Source organism: Lemur catta, chromosome 3 (genome assembly GCF_020740605.2).
Source record: "Lemur catta isolate mLemCat1 chromosome 3, mLemCat1.pri, whole genome shotgun sequence".
Classification (NCBI taxonomy): domain Eukaryota; kingdom Metazoa; phylum Chordata; class Mammalia; order Primates; family Lemuridae; genus Lemur; species Lemur catta.
Window position 1 is genome coordinate 28,899,748 of NC_059130.1, and position 14,899 is coordinate 28,914,646.

General features: G+C 39.9%; 1 protein-coding gene across 7 annotated transcripts in view; it reads right to left on the minus strand.

Moving 5' to 3' along the window:
* Window positions 1-1,707: 1,707 nt before the first annotated feature.
* Window positions 1,708-14,899, minus strand: part of ASH1L (ASH1 like histone lysine methyltransferase) — a 182,927-nt gene continuing 169,735 nt past the window's right edge. For all 7 annotated transcript variants that reach the window (XM_045545305.1, XM_045545311.1, XM_045545308.1 and 4 more), the window contains 9 exons: window positions 13,386-13,634; window positions 12,423-12,509; window positions 10,367-10,457; window positions 9,801-9,939; window positions 9,517-9,689; window positions 7,881-8,047; window positions 6,024-6,064; window positions 4,507-4,808; window positions 1,708-4,163 (listed from right to left, as the gene is read on the minus strand). In XM_045545305.1, the coding sequence (XP_045401261.1) occupies window positions 4,072-4,163; window positions 4,507-4,808; window positions 6,024-6,064; window positions 7,881-8,047; window positions 9,517-9,689; window positions 9,801-9,939; window positions 10,367-10,457; window positions 12,423-12,509; window positions 13,386-13,634 (1,341 nt within the window). In that variant the 3' untranslated portion in view covers window positions 1,708-4,071. The remainder of the gene's footprint in view (window positions 4,164-4,506; window positions 4,809-6,023; window positions 6,065-7,880; window positions 8,048-9,516; window positions 9,690-9,800; window positions 9,940-10,366; window positions 10,458-12,422; window positions 12,510-13,385; window positions 13,635-14,899) is intronic.

Consider the following 14,899-nt stretch of genomic DNA (forward strand, 5'->3'; position numbering starts at 1 on the left):
GGAGCAGGCCTGGTGGGACTCAAATGCCTCACACGTTTGTCATTTTCTAAGAATTAAATGTTCCCCATTCCTGGCCAATTCATGTTATTCATCTGCTCCTTGCTTTAATTTTGCTTTTTGTTTTTAGCTGCCCTCTCAGTTTTAGACCTCGGTTTGCATTTCAGGTGTTTGCTAGGGTGATGTTTCTCAAACTGGATTCTGAGGGCTTTGGGAGTCCTGTTATATTCTTCTTAGGAACCTAAATTCTTGAATTTATGAAGCTTCTTCAGTTGCAAATTATTACCACAAAAGAAAGTTTATTTTTGTAATGTTTAGTTACTTCACAGTAGACATGGAAGAGACTGCTATTACTTTGACATTGGGACCAGTATTTCTCAAAGTGAGATCTGTAATCTTGGGTTGCCCACGATTTCTGAAGTGTCAGAAACACTGACATAGAGCTTTCATTTCTCATTACTTAGCCTCCCCTCTCCTGAATCCTATTCCCATGTCTTGGTTTTAAAATGGGTAATCCTAGTAACTGAGAAGAGTCTTAGAATGACATTGTCAGAGCAATCAGTGAGATCTGGCCTGAAAGGACATTTGCAATCAGAGCCTAATATAATGGTTTCACGCTTGTGCAGGTGTTAACAAAGCAATGGGACCTCCTTACAGAACAGGAAATAGACCAAACAATGATATAAAATTTAGTTTTGTAACATCATCATGTATTATCTAGAACAGTAGACAACAAAGTTTAAGAATTAAAGATAAACTTGAGAAAATTTAACACTAACATTGATTTTGCAGTCATGAAGAGACTGTTAATTAACAGTGGGGCACTCTGGCCTAGTATTGAACCCCAAGTCCCTATAGTAGAGATCGAACTCTTATAAATCAATTGTCTTGCTGCTTCTGAGCAACTGTATTCTACCTGAATTTCCAGTCTAAATGTCTGACCAATGTCTGAGACAAAATTTTGTTAGGCCTTTCAGTTATTTGCAGGAGTGGGTTTATCTTCATTAACTAATAGGGTTACTTTGGCTATTTCTCACTTTTCTATTGGTGGATGAGCACATAGACTTTGGAGTTCTGGCTCCAGTACTAGTACTAGGTGATCTTTGGCAAGTTATTTAACCTTCCTGAGATTCAGTTTTCACTTCTACAGAATGGGATAACAACTTCAAAGGGCTATTATGAGGATTAACTATGTGATCTTAGGCAAGTTACTTAACCTCTCATTTGCTTCAATTTCCTTATGTATAAAATTAGGTTTTGGTACCTACCAAAAAGGGCTGTTGTGAGGATTAGTAAATGACTTCATGGAAACTGCTTATGACAGAAATGGTCTAACATATAGTGGCCTAGAAAATATGGCCTAAAGTTATTTATTTCCAGCCTCAGAGGCTGCTAATGAGAAATAAATGAGATGATGCACGTGTGTGCAAAGGATGGAGGTATAGAATGTAGCGTGGCATGTTTAACAACAGCTGGACAGTGTGGGTGATTATTGTGCTGTTTAGACTGGGTCTGAACTAGAAAAGATCCTAGTACTGAAGAAAAGGCTTTATCCAGTAGCCAACAGCAGTGAGTGTGCTCTGTGGGGCCCAGTAGGTTGATGATGCGGTTTTAGAAAGATCCCCTTTGAAACAGGATGGAGAAGTTCCTAGAAGACAAATGGAGGGTAGAAAATAGGAAAAAAATAGCAAGCTCACCAGTCCGGAGGAGTTAGGAAAAGTTTTTTCCATTTAATACTAGACTTTCAAGGATTGAGATGCAAGCTTTTTATGCAATTACATCCAATGTTAAAATTGGTAATACATAATTTACAAAGATTAACATCAAAACAATCATCTATTTAGATATGCTTTTGTAAAAAGGAAATATATTAGCAGCATTTATATTTTCCGCAATCACACAGCCTACAGACATGCAGACTAACTCTGTATCTATTTGCAGTGATGTAGTGCTTTGCCCCGCATTTCAAACACCAAAACCCGCCTGGCAGCTGGGGGGGGGGTTCTTTTTATTTCGTTATTATAAAATAACCGAAAAATAAAAAAGGCATTAATTTCTACACCAGTAAGAAAAAACAAGTTTTTGCACTTACCTAACATTTGATTGTCTAAAAAACATTTCAGTTTTTAGTCTTTCAACAAAAGAAAGATAAAATGACAGCGTAGTGTCTTTTGCTTCTGTTCTCGCATTTTACAAAGTTTTTTTTCTTTTTCATCTTTTTTAAAATTTTAGTGTTTAACACTATAAAGGAAACATTGAATTTTAATCTCTTTCTTGTCATTTTCTTGCTTTTGACTAAAAGGAGACCCCCAAAGTGCCCCTAGTCCCACCTCCCTCCCACCCACTCCCTGCAATGAAAAACAAAAGAAACCACTCAAATGGGCTTGGACATGCGATTTTTCCAGCTCCACACGTGAGTATTTTATACCCAGGTCTCTTAGTAATGTACAGTGCTTCTCTACAGTAAGAAAATACTCCAAACTATTTTCTTAATTCTCTTCTTTCTTTAATAAAATATTTATTTTGCTTTTTCTCTGCTCAAGGGGATCACTGGCATCCCCTATCTCTTTTGTTTTGTTTTTTCCTCAAGAATGACAAAGGAGAAAAACAAAAAAAGATTCAATGGAATGAAAGGTGGTCAATGTTTCTACCTAACGAGTCAGAGCATTGTCATCATAAGGGGAAATGTACAATTAGGACAGCATTGGTCCAATATTAGAAAAAGTAATGGGGACATGTTTACTATTGTATTGCTTACCAATCACGCAGCAGATATATATATATATATATATATATACACACATATATATATACACACACACAACTTGGCACATTTAAAAACCATCTTTTCTCTTATAAGAACATCTAAAACGTATATGCATATGTATGTCTGAGAAGACAACAAAGCAAAGCTTTTTAAATTTTATTTTTAAAGAGACAGTATAATCTGGTAACTTCTGGTCAAGAGACTAGGAAGGAAGAAGACACCCTGGATATACCTCCTGATGATGAAGTCACTCAGGAGGGTGGAGGGAAGATGGGCATAGGAGTGAAAAGAACACACTGTCTCTTTAAGAAATGGACATTGAAAACTGTACAATTAAGAAAACAAGAGTAGTGTTTTCAATTGATAATCTACACTCACAACAAATACTCTGATAGGTGAATACTGCTGAACAGTTTATGTAGTGACTTGTTAGTGGGGAGAGTTTAGAGTTCTATTTTATGTACGTTTTAAAATGATTTTATTTTCAACTGAATTTCCATTTGCACAGCACAGCAGACACACAAGGACTACAGCGCATCAAAAATAGCATGTGTGCTGGCGGGGGCCTGGCTTTCTCATTAGAAAAAAAAGTTCGGCAGGTTATGAAGAGTAAAACAAAATAAAAATAATTACAAGAAGTACTTTGCCCTTCTGACCCCATAGGGGCTTTCCCTGTCCCATGATTCTATTTGGGGGAGTATAGATAGGGAGGGGGCAGCAGTTACAAGTGCTTTGAGCTGTCAACTCACGTTTTACCTTGACCTGTTTGGGCAAAAACGGAGAGAGAAACTTTCCTAGTTAGGGATCTGGGACGAAGCCCCAGCTACTGTTTCTGTTTTAGGTCTCTGGAGTAGCTCTTAGAGCCAACAGAGAACAGACGGGGTAGGAATGGAGATCCTGACCCTATCCTTTTGGATTTTGAGTTACACCTGGGTATAGAAAGCAGCCTTTTAGCAGTGCCTGTGGGATCTGAGGATGACACAGGAAAACCCAAGCTGTGGGGAGGAGCAAGTGCTATAAAGTACCAATAGGTTCTGGTCATCCCCAGTGTGGTCCTCTCTCCTCTCTACGTTATTAACCCTTTGGGTGAGGCAATGGAAAGGAAAATTAATTAAACTCAACTGTCTTGGACAGATCCCCTTCCTCTTCCTCTCCACTAGCTCCAAGGTTTAAGTACCTAATGTCAACAAGGCCCCATTCCCCTTGTCTGGACGGACCCTTCCCACCCGTGTACCCCCACAGAGCAGGAGGCAGGACTGATGAGCTCCACTGGATCCCAGATGCCTGAGGTTCTCATTCTTTCAGGATCACTTCCGAAAGCTGTTTTCTGGGATAAACAAAGTACGTCTTCGCAGTTTCCTGCCTGATCCTTCCTCCAGCAAGTAGGTCACGTCAATGGCTGAAAACAAAATAAAGGAGGCTCATCAAATACCACTCTGTCACTCCTTATTCCAGATTTGAGCTCTAAGGAGAACACAGAACTCAATGATTCCTTTTCTGACCTAATAAGCAATTTAAGTCCTCCTTTATCTAGTCCTAGATGAAAAAGCGGGTTTCTCTAGAGGAGATCGATCATCCCAAGAGTTTCACTCCCGAGATATAACTAAAAGCAAGCCTATGAAAGAATTATGCTATTTTCTTATAATACTTTCAATGCTGGGCCAGTAATCAGAAGTAGTCACTACTTCTCCACTTAGTTCTCATTTATTTTAAACCCTAAATATGAGCCTGATTCTTCTTACCATTTTTTCCAGGGATTTTTTCAAGAAGATTGAGCAAGATCTGGTTGAGTCGTTCCCGTTGGTTATGCCGTCGTTCCTCAGGGGTACAAGCTGACTGGGGTTCTTGACTACTTTCCTCTGTTTTTTTTTCACCCTCACTGATGTCAGCAGTGGCCCCTTCCCGTTCTGGCTCCTCCAGGCTAGGCATCTCATTGGCTGCTTGCTCCTGGCTGGCTAGAACCTCTTCAATCAAGGGTAGAGCATCATCCTCCTGGCCGAGGTCTTTTAGGGGTGGTTTTGAGCGCTCAGACTTCCAAGATGATCTGCCGGAAGGATGGGTGAATTTAGGGCAAGGCCGAGCAAGGCACTTTGGGGAGGAAAGGCGAATGAAGCGTAGAGGCCTCAGGATGGTTTGAGATCAAGGAGTTCAGCTGTTAGAGCCTTGGCTTGAGGTAAGAAACTTGACTCTGGTTTTTATTATTATTTGAATAAATAAATACCTTTCTCTGAAAATTAATTTGTAAAATTCAACTTTTATTCTTTCTCTCAGGAATCTGAAGCACAAATGAGATAGGAATCCACAAAATATTAACAGGGCTGGTAAAATAACTGATTGCTTCGTTAAGTATGAAAAAGTCCTGCACAACCCACAATAGTCCAACTATAAGTATTTATGTATTTATTTTTGAGACAGAGTCTTGCCTGTAGCCCCGAGTAGAGCATAGTGGCATCATCACGGTTCACAGCAACTTCGAACTCCTGGGCTCAAGCGATCCTCCTGCCTCAGCCCCCCAAGTAGCTGGGACTACAGGCACATGCCACCATACCCAGCTAATTTTTCTATTTTTAGTAGAGACGGGATCTCGCTCTTGCTCAGGCTGGTCTCAAACTCCTGAACCCAAGCAATTCTCCCACCTCAGCCTCCCAGAGTGCTAGGATTACAGGTGTGAACCACCTCACCTGGCACAAAGTAAGTATTTAAATGGACTTTCTACTTTTCCTGAATTTCTTTTTCACATCAATAACATTTCTTCCCCTTATGGTTCAGTTGTTATTCCCCTAGTTAACAGATAAGGAAATTGAAGAAAAGACTTCTATTCTCTTTCTCCAATAATACCCCTCTCATGAGCAAAACAAGTAAAAACAAAAACTATGAACCCAAACTGCTCAGCCAAAACTATTAACTCCTGGCTACATCTGTTCCTTGACAGAAGCACCAAGAGCTGATATACCTTGAGGCAATGGGGAAAGCTTGCAGACGTCTACAAAAGACTTTTCTGAGTTATCTGCAGTTCTGTTCTAAATCATCTTCTCTGTCTCTACTCCTTGTAAGCCTCCCTGCTCCCCTAACTAAGGCCCCATAATGGGATTACATCTATTGAATTCTAGTTCTTCCATAGTGTTGCCCACCACCTTGGGCTACTCTGCAGAGAATACCCAATTTTAGCGGTGGAGCTGAGTGGGTGGTTCCTTGTTAAATGCTCCTTTCAAGCTCTTGGTCAATCCCTTAGGATCCTCACATCCCCCATGGGACTCACCGCCCTCCGTTCCTCTTGTAGTTGTCTGGGACGTAATGAGGCTGCAGAGAATAAAAGAAAGAGGTAAGCAGATGGTAGAAGCTGGCAAAGCTAGATTGGTCTGCGGCCCACTCAGGATAAGGGATGTAGGGCTAAAGCCCTTACAAACCGGGTGACTATGTTTTAAGGTCAGAAGTTCAGTACTTCTATCAATAGCCCACAATGGTTTTCAGCATTTTTATAATCCCAGAATTACAGTAGAAGGAATAAACTCACAATTTCTCCACTTCATTTTACTTTATAAATACATTCATGCATTGCTTAATGATGGGGATATGTTCTGAGAAATGCATCGTTAGGCAATTTCATCGTGCAAACATCAAAGAGTGTACTTACACAGACCTAGATGGTATAGCCTACTATACACCTGTATAGCATATTATAATACAACCTGTACAGCATGTTATAATACAAACTGAATACTACAGGCAATTGTTAACACAATGGTAGGTATTTTTTGTATCTAAACATAGAAAAGGTAATACAGTGTGCTATGAACGTTACAATGGCTATGGTGATAGGAATTTTTCAGCTCCATTATCATCTTATGGGACCACCATTGTATATGTTGTCTGTTAATTGAAACATTATGGGACGCATGACTGTAGTTAAGCCTGGGGTTTCAAAGCTAATCAGTGAGCTGCTGATTCAATGAGCAAGACCAAATAAGTCTAGATATGAAGAAAAGACCTGTTGGTGGGCAGAGAGAATACAAAAGACTTTGGAAAAATTCAAAAAATAATAATAGAAAAAAGAGGAATGTATAGGTGTGCTTTTTGGTTAGATTATATCTAAGCATTCCAGGGTGACAGCTATGAATTTTGACAGGCCCACTAAAAGAAGACTCAAAGATGAGGAACTCAGCTGGGGTTTTATTACAGCAAACAGATGACTGGATGACCAAAATATTTATGGAATAATGAATGACAAAAAATAATGGCATATGTTCTCAAATATTTGAAAGAAAAAATACACAGGAAAAAGACTTGAGAATGAAAATGCTGGCTGGGTGTTGTGGCTCATGCCTGTAATCCTAACACCCTTGGAGGCTGAGGCAGGAGGATCACTTAAGGCCTGGAGTTCGAGACCAGCCTGAACAAGAGTGAGATCTCGTCTCTACAGAAAATAGAAAAATTTGCTGAGTATGGTGGCACAAGCCTGTAGTCCCAGCTACTTGAGAGGTTGAGACAGGAGGATCACTTGAGCCCAGGAGTTTGAGGATGCAGTGAGCTATGATGAGGCCACTACAGTCTAGCCTGGGCAACAAAGCAAAACTCTGTCTCAAAAAAAAAAAAAAAAAAAAAGGAAAAAAGGAAACTGTTAATGGTTATTTTCTGGGTAGCGGAATAATATATGATTTTATTCTTAATGCTTCTGTACTTTTCAAATTTTATATAATGATCATGTCTTATATTTTTAATGCAGGCATAAAAAGAAAAAGCATTGAATTATTTTCACCAAAGATTTTCAGGGTTCTAGCCATTCTTTCTACTTGCTGCCTAAAATTATGAGTGTGAAAAATGAAACAAAACAAAAACCTAAAAATGTGGGGCTCAACAGCAAAGACTAAAAGAGAGGCAAGAGAAAAAGGAAAACCTGATGAAGGTGTAATACTGTAATCACCAATTTCCTGAGACATAGCCCAAGCAAAGCAATGTATTTATGCTGTTCAAACATCCCAAATAGAGATGAAGATTTCCTGTTTGGGAAGGAAACAGGATAAAGAGCCAGAGAGCCACTTGAAGATTCTCATTCTGTGAATTTCATTCATGAATCAGATTGTCCTAAAATTAGTGTTAAGAAAGGAAGGAGACTTACTGAGAAATCTCTTTTGGGAGTGAGCTTCTTGGGGAAGTGATCAAAGGCATAGGGTTTGGTGCAGACAGGATAGCGATTCCGGTGGATCTTATAAAACAGGTGTGCTGACTTGTCAAGCCGGTAATCACAGATGTACACATCTTGCTCCTTCACACCTTTGGGTCTCCCTGTGAGTCCAAACACTGTTAAAGAATCTTATTTCCTCTTCCCTCCCCCTGAGCTGCCCAGAGACCACCATACACACGACTGGGAGAGCTGCTAGACCCTTAAGAGGAAAACACTAGCTATTTCGAGAGGCAGAACAACTGAGCATTTGGTGATTGCAGAAGAAAGGAGAGTTCCCAAACACTAATGTCAACAAAGGAGAAAGGGAATATAGAGCAGAATGGCATACTAAAGGATGGAAACAAATGAAAAATGTAGTGAGTGCTGTAGGGATTTGTGAGGGAATATTTTAAGGGAAAAAGAGCAGATTATGCAGGAGTTATGAGAAAAGAATGGAGGTATAAATGAGGGAATTATATTTGTAAATGAACATTTTTTTAACTGGGAGAAGGAGGAGTCATCAGTGTCACAGAGTTGCAAGAAGTTTGTCAGTTTTAGAATGAAATACATATACTTTCAGACAATTTTGCTACAATACTGAGAGAAAGAACTAGGTGACTGAACTCTGCTAATAATAACAACATACACTGAGCTTTTACTATGAGCCATAAACTGGGCTAAATGTTTTTGTAGATTATTTCATTTCATCTTTACAAAACTCTTTAAAATATACTAGATACTAATCCCTATTTTCAGTGGGAAAACTGGTACTTAGGTTAAGTAAATTACCAAGGGCACACATAAAATGTGGTAGAGCTAGAATTCAAAATTAGTCCACAGTATTAAAAAACATTAATTAAAATTTTAAAAGGGGAATTAACATTTATTATTAAGCACAAGAAAAATATAGTGTATCTCTCTGGAGTTTCAGAGATAGCCTTGGAGAATCCTTCATCAGAAGAATGGGGTGGGGCCGGGCACGGTGGCTCATGCCTGTAATCCTAGCACTCCGGGAGGCCAAGGCAGGAGGATCGCTCAAGGTCAGGAGTTTGAGACCAGCCTGAGCAAGATAGAGACCCCGTCTCTACTAAAAAATAGAAAGAAATTATCTGGACAACTAAAAATATATAGGAAAAATTAGCCGGGCATGGTGGGGCATGTCTGTAGTCCCAGCGACTCGGGAGGCTGAGGCAGAAGGATTTCTTAAGCTCAGGAGTTTGAGGTTGCTGTGAGTTAGGCTGACGCCATGGTACTCTAGCCTGGGCAACAGAGTGAGACTCTGTCTCCAAAAATTAAAAAAAAAAAAGAAAAAAAAAAAAAAAAAAAAAAAAAAAAGAAGAATAGGGTGGGCAATGAACAGGGGATCAATGAAGTCATTTTTCTTTTTTTCTGTTTCTTTTCCTTCTATTTTATATTTGATAATTTCTTTCTATTTTTAGTAGAGATGGGGTCTTGCTCTTGCTCAGGCTGGTCTCGAACTCCTGAGCTCAAACGATCCACCCGCCTCGGCCTCCCAGAGTGCTAGGATTACAGGCGTGAGCCACCGTGCCCGGCCATTGAGGTCATTTTTAAACTAGCCCAGAAAACTTACCTTTACAATATGTATAAAGGTCCAACACACAGCACGTTCCCACTACAGCCTCCAAGGGAATGATCTCATAGAGTGGCACCCGAAACAGTTCATTATGATAGAATCGACGCGATGGAGAGTGGTGTGTTTCATGGGGACGGAAATAATGGTGACCAAAGGCAAACCGTTCTTCTCTAAAAAACGAAAATCAAGAAGGGAGAGGATTAGGTAATTAGCAAAATCCTAGAGAATATTCAGGTCTGCTAGTAGGGCAGAGCTGGAAGAGATAGGACCTCAGCACATACTTTTCATTCTTCCAAAGCTTCTCAATGCGGAAGATGTCAAGTTTATCTCGGTTAATGTGAGATAACAGGCGATAAGACTGACGGACTGGGTGGCCATCAGGGGTGCGCCGACTATCCCTCATCAGATATACACAATCACCTAGGAAGGCAGAGAATGCAGAAGAAAGTAAAAACGATTCCTGTATGAATTCTATTAGGCATCCATTTATCAGACCCAAGTCTATGTAGAAAGAACTTATAATCTGAAACAGTATAAATATAGAAAGTTAAAACTAGCAGTATAATGGCGAAAACAAACACTATGACAATTACATGAGGGAGGGCTTCCATTCCTTGGGCTTCCTATGTGTCTTCCTTAGTCTTAAAATTAGCTATACAACGTCTCTGTCTCATCCAATTAGTATTATCTGGTGGAAAGGTGATATATGTAAGCATAAGGACTAAAGGATATAAATATCTATCTTTTATTGCTATCAAAGGCCATATGGAGATAATGACTACTATACAGACAGACGATACTTAGAAAGATCAGCTTTGACAACTAGGGTCAGCTCCTGTGTACATACCCTGACGAAGCAGCAAGTCATCTCGGAGCAAACAAATGAAGTAGACACAACCAGGTTGGGCATAGTGGGGCCGCGGGATCATGGGTACCTCCTGATGAGAGCAGAAAGCCAATGGATAAAGGCTGGAATTACTAGTCATCCTACCGACCCTTCTTCAAAAGAGAAAAAGAACTAAAACCTAGAATTCCCAACCAATCAAGACATACTGTTTAGTCATTTCAATATACCACAAATATGAAAAAAAAATGAAAGCAACTAGAGTTATTAAACCTAGAAAAGTGAAGGTAGGGGATAAAACTGATAGCCTAAGTATCTCAAACTATGTTCTACAAAGCACTAACTGTATGGTTGCTCTATGCCACCCACGGGGTATCTGAGAATATGTGAAGGGGCACTTTAATTATTATAATGATTGGGGGATGCTACTGGTATTTAGTGCCCAGAGGCCAGGGGAGACAAACATGCTGAAATGAATCCCTCACAACGAATTGTCCACCTAAAAATGACAACAGCAACACCATTAAGAAATATTGCCTAAATCTCTCCTTTTATGGGGGTGCCTTGCCCAAGATCACATATATAAATATGGCAGAATCAAGCCAAGAACCCCCTCAATAACTTAGGCAATAACCCTCTCTCCTGTAAAGTGAGCCCAAGACTAACTTTTGCTGACTTTGAGTCCAGTGTTCTTTCTACTTAAACCACTGTCTAAAATAAATGATATTATGATATTTAGGGCAATAAGTTTTAGATTTTATAAGCATCTCCTTTTATGGATAGTTGACAGTGTTCATAAAAAATTTAGGTTTTTTTTTTTTTTTTTTTTTTTTTTTTTTGAGACAGGGCCTTGTTCTGTTGCTAGGCTAGAGTGCAGTGGTGTCATCATAGCTCACTGCAACCTCAAACTCCTGACCTTAAGTGATCCTCTTGCCTCAGCCTCCTAAGTAGCTGGGACTATAGGCACACACCAACATGCCCAACTAATTTTTCTTTATTTTTTGAGACAGAGTCTCACTTTATTGCCCAGGCTAGAGTGAGTGCCGTGGTGTCAGCCTAGCTCACAGCAACCTCAAACTCTTGGGCTCAAGCAATCCTCCTGCCTCAGCCTCCCGAGTAGCTGGGACTACAGGCATGCGCCACCATGCCCGGCTAATTTTTTCTATATATTTTTAGTTGCTCAGATAATTTCTTTTTATTTTTAGGAGAGACGGGGTCTTGCTCTTGCTCAGGCTGGTCTCAAACTCCTGACCTCGAGTGATCCTCCCACCTCGGCCTCCCAGAGTGCTAGGATTATAGGCGTGAGCCACCATGCCCGGCTCCGACTAATTTTTCTATTTTTAGTAGAGATGGGGGTCTGGGTCTTGCTCTTGCTCAGGGTAGTCTTGAACTCCTGACCTCAAGTGATCCTCCCACCTCTGCCTCCCAGAGTGCTAGGATTATGTGCGTGAGCCATGGTGCCTGGCAAAACCTTAGTTTTATATAGTACCATTCCTTTCACAGATTACTAAGTATTTTATTTTCTCTTTGATCATACTCCTGAGAGAAGGTAGGACAGAATTATTACTCTCAATGTAAAGTACAAGAAACTAAGGACAAGAAAGTTTGAACAACTTTTTTATTTATTTTTTTTGAGATAGAGTCTTGCTCTTTTGCCCTGGCTAGAGTGCCATGGCGTCAGCCTAGCTCACAGCAACCTCAAACTCGTGGGCTCAAGGAATCCTTCTGCCTCAGCCTACTGAGTAGCTGAGACTACAGGCATGCACCACCATGCCCAGCTAATTTTTTCTATATATATTTTTAGTTGTCCAGATAATTTCTTTCTATTTTTTTAGTAGAGATGGGGTCTCACTCTTGCTTAGGCTGGTCTCAAACTCCTGACCTTGAGCGATCCTCCCGCCTCGGCCTCCCAGAGTGCTAGGATTACAGGCGTGAGCCACCACACCCGGCCTTGAACAATTTATTAAAGGAAATTCTGCATAGCAGGGACAGGTCAGGTGAGATACCATGTGCTATATCTCCTACTTACAAATTGGAGTTTTATAAGAGGGCAACTTACCCTATCCACAGGCCTTGGGTCACACTGCTCGCAAAGGTAGTGTTCTACATCAGAGTTCACTCCCATACAGTCACAGTGCTGCCACACCTGTAGAAATAGGTACAGTGGGGGGGGGGATAAGGAGGGTAAGACTTATTGAGAGAGGTCCTAGGGGCTAAGAATAAAAAAATTAGCAATAGGACAGGGTAAAGCAAAATAGGAACTAAGGGATAAGTGGGTAAGTGAGAAATTAGAGATAAATGGTAAAATAGGAAAAAAGAATGATGACTTGTCTAAACAGAAGCACAAAAGTTTATAGATTGATTCATAATATATATATCTGGGCAAATAAAATGGAGAGATGGAAAGAGAATAGGAGGAGAAATGAGGATACTACCAAACTATTACTTAAGTAATATAAATCGATGATATGGTTATTATGAAAGCCTTTATAATTACAAAATGTTTTTACTTACCCTTGTTCTAACATTATCCTAACAACCCTATGTGTGAATCACAGCCACTTTACATATAAGGTAATGAGTTCACATGTAGTAAGTGGAGACACTAGGGGGGCTCAAATCCAGGCCTTGACTCTTTCATCAGGAGCCCTACAAGTATTTATTAATATACACTGCACTCTATCTGTATCCATGCTATGTTGAGTACTACCTCTAATTTTTATCAAGGTAAAGCACTATACTAAATACTGTCATTCTCCTCGATCCAGATTATGTGAGAAGTGTACAGTGGCAAGTGGGGAGAAAAAAATGGAAGGTACAAAAAGGGAAGGATTAAATAAAAGAGAGATATATAAAAGGGGAAAGACCATATGATGAACACTGAGGGACAACAGAAACCAAGGCTAAGTTACAGTTCATAAAAAGCCTTTCAAGCCAAGCCAAGAGAGGCATGAGCTGCTTCTTTGAATATGGTCACCATGCTCATCAGGACCAAGCTTCTGCTTCATCTCCTGACCCTCACCATGCACTTGTCACACTGGATCATGAGACCTTCGTCCTTGTAGAGGCCACAGATACAGCGAATAACATCATCGTCCTTCTCATGCCCATTCTCCTTCTCAGAGACTGAGGTCTCACTGCTGTCTGCCTCACTTGCTGTCTCTCCCACAATCTCATCAATTTGGGCTGATGCCTCATGCCGGGCATTGTAATAGGCTTTTCGTAGGCGGCAAACATCTCTCCCAATGGGCGATTTACGCCCATAGTATTTCTGAAGAAAGGAGAAAAAAGAAATCATATTTGGTCCTCTCAGTTTGGCTTAAAAACATACCTGAAGAGGTAATGATTTTCTTTATCCTCCCATTTTGGATAATAGATTTTTAATACTATCAAATATACTGCCAGGTAGTTGATAACAACTTTTTTTTTGAGGCAGGGTCTTGCTCTGTTGCCCAGGCTAGAGTGCAGTGGCGTCATTATAGCTCACTGCAACCTCACACTCCTGGGTCTAAGCCATCCTCCTGCCTCAGCCTCCCAAGTAGCTGGGACTATAGGCGCATACCACCATGCCTGGCTAATTTTTGTAATTTTTTTGTAGAGGTGAGGTCTCCCTCTTGCTCAGGGTGGTCTTGAACAACTGGCCTCAAGCAATACTCCTGCCTTGGCCTCCCAAAGTGCTAGGATTACAGGCATGAGCCACAGCACCCAGCTGGCAACAATTTATATTGAACTAAAATAAATTCAAATTAGAATCTGCACAGTATTTTTCCATTTGCTCTATTGCTCTGTCATTTAATTCTTGTCAAGGGCCTTACTGTCCACAAGATCATGGAATATGAATTAATATCACAAGTATAATGTAGTGTAGAAGCTCTCCATTTACATTTGTCTTACAGATATCTACGACAGATCTACAGGTGTTGAATGCATGTGGAAACTGTGTTTCAGTAGAAAGCATGCTACAGTTTAAGATTGCTTTAATTCTTATCCCTATTTTTCTTTCTCATTTTGTCTTTTAACTTTTACTCTTCTTTTATCTAGTAGCCTCTTTTGTTTTCCAAATACTTCTCCAAAGTATTTCAAAATCACTGAATAATTTGCTCTTCTATGCAACATACAATATTCCATCCTGTCCTTTAAATCAGCTCAAGGCCACCTACTCGCCAATGAACTTCACCTATTTCACAACCTATCAGCATGATACCCCTTCAATTCCATCCTCAGGATATATTTCCAACTACTTACCTATACATATTTCTGTGTATTTCACATGTACTTATTTTCTTGAGGAAATAAACCATACATATTATTTAAATGTATTAAAATGTCTATATAATATACTTATAAAAGGTTCAATATTAAATTAGGTTTCTACAAAAATTATTCTTTTGGGGGAATGATTAAATTTTCCATTGTGGTCATATCAATGTCTTCATTGTACAGGATTCTACAATACTCAGTACACTGTAACACAGACCCCAAGGGTAACTCAATAAAAATGACCGCCATTCCCAACCAAAAATATGAAAGTTGGTA